At 61.1% G+C, this 4,643-nt stretch overlaps 1 protein-coding gene across 1 annotated transcript in view; it reads right to left on the minus strand.

Moving 5' to 3' along the window:
* LOC105509123 (brain-specific angiogenesis inhibitor 1-like) overlaps nt 1-1,948 on the minus strand; it is a 26,615-nt gene extending 24,667 nt beyond the window's left edge. The window contains exon 1 of the mRNA XM_011938226.1: nt 1,800-1,948. Coding sequence (XP_011793616.1) covers nt 1,800-1,948 — 149 coding nt within the window. The remainder of the gene's footprint in view (nt 1-1,799) is intronic.
* Between the last annotated feature and the right edge of the window lie 2,695 nt (nt 1,949-4,643).

Genomic DNA, 4,643 nt, shown 5'->3' on the forward strand with positions numbered 1-4,643 from the left:
CACCACCATCACCATCACAACCACCACTAGCACTACCACCACCACCCCCACCATCACAACCACCACTACCACCATCACAATTACTACCACCACCACCACCACAACCAGCAACTACCACCATCACCATCACTCCCATCACCACCACCACCACTACCACCACCATCACCATCACAATCACCACCATCACCATCACTACAACCACCACCACCACACCATCACCACCATCACAACCAGTAATTACCATCACCATCATCACCACCATCACAACCACCACTACCACCATCACCACCACCACCACCACAATCACCAGCACCAACACCATGACAACCATCACTGTCACCATCACCATCACTACTATCATCACCACCACCACCAGCACCACCAGAACCACCATCCCTACCATCACCACCACCACAATCACCACCACCACCATCATCACTATTACCACAATCGCCAGCACCATTACCACCATCATCACCACAAACACCACCACCAGGACCACCATCACCACCACCACCAGCAGCCCTTGGGGACTGAGGTCCACCCAGGTGGAGAGCAGAGGGCACAGGGCTGAGCCTCAGGGGCTCTGACATGACTCTGATGTGCTGCATGACCTTGGGCAGGTCATGTTCTCTCTCTGGGTCCCCACTTCCTCATGGGGACCACAGAACAATCCCTGCCGGCAGCTCACAGGGCACAGGGATGGCCAAGAGAGCTCACCAAAGGAGCTGCTTTGAAAACTGTCGGCAGAAAACCTCATCAGAACTCAGGACATCAGAGCTGAGTTCAGAGCCCCTGAACCCCATTCCCCAGATGTTTTGTGATATCAAGGCCCTAGGGGAAGGCAGGTCCCAGAAAGAGGAAACACCATGGTCCCCCTAGAGCCCAGTGGATGCTGTCCCCTCAGGCAGGACAGTGGAGGGCCCCTGCCACGACTCACAACCCGGTCACTGTCTCCAGGAAAGCTCAGCCACCCTTCCCCCGCCAGCCACATCGACCTCCCAGTGCCCGACCTTGGGCAGCAGCCAGGCAGTCAGTTCCGATTATTGGCTGACACCGCGCTGCCTGCAGAGCTGGAGCCGCATGTCCTCTGGACACGCTGGGAGTCCCCACTTGGCCCCATGGGCAGTGAGTGACCTTGAGTCTTTGCTCCCTGTTCCACACTTCTACTCAATGGGACAGGAGCAGATAGCGGGGAGTGCCTGGAGGCGCGTCCACACACTCAACAGGCATGTTACTGCTCAAACATGAGCCCTCCTCCACATCTCTCCACACCTGCCCGGGTGGCCTCAAAAACCCACTGGCCACAATGGGAATGGACAGCAGGCTGGGAGCCCCGTGGCCTTGGGGAAAGGGAATTTGGGGTGGAGAGTGAGCAGGGATTTGGGGCCTTAAGGCCTGACGGGGGTGTCTGGGGAGGGCTGTGGCCTGGCCTGCAGGCCTGAGGGTAGACAAGGAAGCCAGGAAGCGCAGGCAGAGGGGGCACACACAGCTGGGGAGGGAACTCAGGCTGGCATTGCCAGGGAACACGTTCAGGGGAGGGATGGCAGGAACTGGGCCCCACCCCTTGTGTTTGTGCAGCGTGGACACGGCGTGAGTGTGTAGGGTGGCCTCAGGAACCTGTGGCAGCCTTGGAGGGGCCACAGCAGGGCTGGGTCCGTGGCAAAGGCGGAGGTGACTGGGAAGGTGAGGACAAAGGGACGGAGGGGCTCCCGCGACCCCACCCGTGACCTCGAGGGGAAGAGGCGTGGGATGCGGGAGCCACGGCCACCCGTGCCCAGCACCTGCGTGGCACCCACCTCCACACAGACACGTAGATGATGACCAGCATGAGCAGGGTGAGAGAGGACACGCCACAGCCCACGATGAGCGTCACGGACGGCAGAGTCGCCTTCTCCATGTTCTGCGGGGAGCGGGAAGAGACCGCGGGGAGTGAGGCAGCCCCCATGCCTACTCCGCAGACCCGAAGACTGAGGCCTGAGAGCCCGCAGCCCTGGGTCACACCCGCAGCGTCCAACCCAGCCCCTCCTCCACCTCCCCGCCTGCCCCCTGCAGAGGAGGGGTTTCCTCTCCAGCCCAGGCCCTCCAGAACTCCCTTTCAGGCCTGTGCTCCGTGAGGATGGGCCCTTTGCCCATGCCCCACAGTCATATGCCAAGCCCGATGGCAGATAAGCCTTTGCCGCCATCATGGCAGGCGCCAGCCCCGCACTGCAGACGGGCCAGGGAGGTGCCAGGTCCAGGCCCACCCACACACACAGTCCTCTCAGGCCCAGGCTTTGAGAAACCCAGGGGGAGAGCCGCTTTGGCTCTGGCCCACCCCATCCGAGATGCCACCCAGCCAGACACTGACACCCCACACCCACCCTTCCCTCCACAGCCCCGACACAACCCGATCAGCTTCCTTGCACAGAAGCCCTCCCCCTCAGCCCTCCCTCTCTGCTCCATAGGTGACTCTGTCACCTCCACAGCCCCTCAGTCCCCTGCAGCCTCTAGGCCCAGCCGCCAGCCCTGGCCCCAGTCTTCCCCACCTCTAGCCCTGCCCTGTGAGCTCTTCTCCAGCCACGGCAGGGTTGGAGAGGTTATCAGTGCACTGGAGGGCACCTCTGCCCTGCTCAGAGGCAGGAGAGTATGGGAGCTGGGGTGTCATCCGGGTGCTGGGGTGACCCAAATAAAGTGGGCCCTTCCTTCTCACCACCTGGGGGTAGTTTAGGTGACTGCCCCTCCCTAGGGAGGGCCCCCATTCCTCACTGACTCTTCTGCCCTGGGCATTGTCCAAATGCCCCACCCGGCTCTGCAAAGGCCACTGGACTGGCCCTGGCCCTGCCCCTGGCCAGCCTCCCTTTCCTGAAGAGAATGACCCTAGCCCCCGAGGCCCCCTGGTTCCCCTCAGGGCTCTTCCCCAGCGGTGCCCCCTGGAGACCCTTCCCCACTTCACATGACTGTGCCTCTGGCCACTGCACTCAGCTCATCCCCTCCTCAAAAGGGCCTGGGGGCTGGGCGCGGTGGCTCAAGCCTATAATCCCAGCACTTTGGGAGGCCCAGACAGGCGGATCACAAGGTCAAGAGATCGAGACCATCTTGGCTAACATGGTGAAACCCCGTCTCTACTAAAAAATACAAAAAAAAGCCGGGCGCGGTGGCTCAAGCCTGTAATCCCAGCACTTTGGGAGGCCGAGACGGGCAGATCACGAGGTCAGGAGATCGAGACCATCCTGGCTAACATGGTGAAACCCCGTCTCTACTAAAAAAATACAAAAAAAAGCCGGGCGCGGTGGCTCAAGCCTGTAATCCCAGCACTTTGGGAGGCCGAGACGGTGGATCACATGAGGCCAGGAGTTCGAGACCATCCTGGCTAACATGGTGAAACCCCGTCTCTACTAAAAATACAAAAAAAAAACTAGCCGGGCAAGGTGGCGGGCGCCTGTAGTCCCAGCTACTCGGGAGGCTGAGGCAGGAGAAGAATGGCGTGAACCCAGGAGGCGGAGCTTGCAGTGAGCTGAGATCTGGCCACTGCACTCCAGCTCGGGCGACAGAGCGAGACTCTGTCTCAAAAAATAAAAAAAAATAAAAAGGGCCTGGGCTGCTGACAGATCCCGCCATTCCTGACCCCGTGGCCCTGCACAGCCCCAGCACGCCAGGCCTGAGGACAGACGGGGAAGTCAGGTGGCTGAAGGGCACGCACAGGTGGGGAGGGACTCGGGCTGGCATCACTCCTGTGTGGATGAATTCACCCTGAGCAACTGCTCAACCCATGACCTGGGTCATAAGCCAGGCTGACCCGCCATGCCTGGGGCTGCCGGCACACGGCAGGTGGGTGTACGCCTCGGGGGCATGAACAAAGGCTCCCTTGCACACAGAGCTTCCAGACGACTGGAGAATTCAGGAGAAAGGGGGTGCAGTCCGTCTCCAGGCCCTCGGAAGGAGGCAGAGGTGGTCAACTGGGCAGGAAGGCGAGGCCTGGGGAGAAGGGGGCGATTCGGGCACCCCTCACCCTGAAGCTGACGCCTTCCTGACCCCCGCCCCAAGTCTGCTGACCCTGGCATGTTGCACTGTCTCCTAAAGCCCTGCGCAGCCCTTCTTGCCCCGAAAGGTGCTCAATATCCCCCGAGCCAGCCCAGCTGCCCTGCGACCCCACTCACCCCAGCCTGGGCTCCCCCTTTCCCCTCAGTCCCCACACTGCTCTGTGCTCTCCATCATGAACATGCTGTTCCTGCAGCCTGTACTGCCCTTCTCTGCGTTGCCTCCTCCAGGCAGCCTTCCCTGCCTCCCAGGCCCTGCTGGCATCCCCCTGATCCAGTCCAAAGCTAGATGTGGCTACTATCCCCACAGCCGAGTGTCCTCCATGTCCCCGAGCCCCCGAGGGCCCCGCCCAGCAGAGATGCTCAGTTGACATCACGAGCCAGATGAATGAAGATGGGGAAGGCAGAATCCTGAAAAACGGGGGACCTTGTCCGAGATCACCAGGTGGCACAGCAGAGGGTCCGGCTCAAACACAAACCTTGGTTTCCAGACTCAGAGCAGGGCCCCGGGGATCGGGGGCTCAGCATCTTTGCCAGGACTCCTGGCTCAGCCTAGCTCACCTCTGCCCTGGCTGGGTAACCTCAGGGTCCCACCTGCCCCAGCCTTGTTCTCTGCGGGCTGCC

This window comes from Colobus angolensis, unplaced genomic scaffold, assembly GCF_000951035.1.
Source record: "Colobus angolensis palliatus isolate OR3802 unplaced genomic scaffold, Cang.pa_1.0 Scaffold17, whole genome shotgun sequence".
NCBI classification, from domain to species: Eukaryota; Metazoa; Chordata; class Mammalia; order Primates; family Cercopithecidae; genus Colobus; species Colobus angolensis.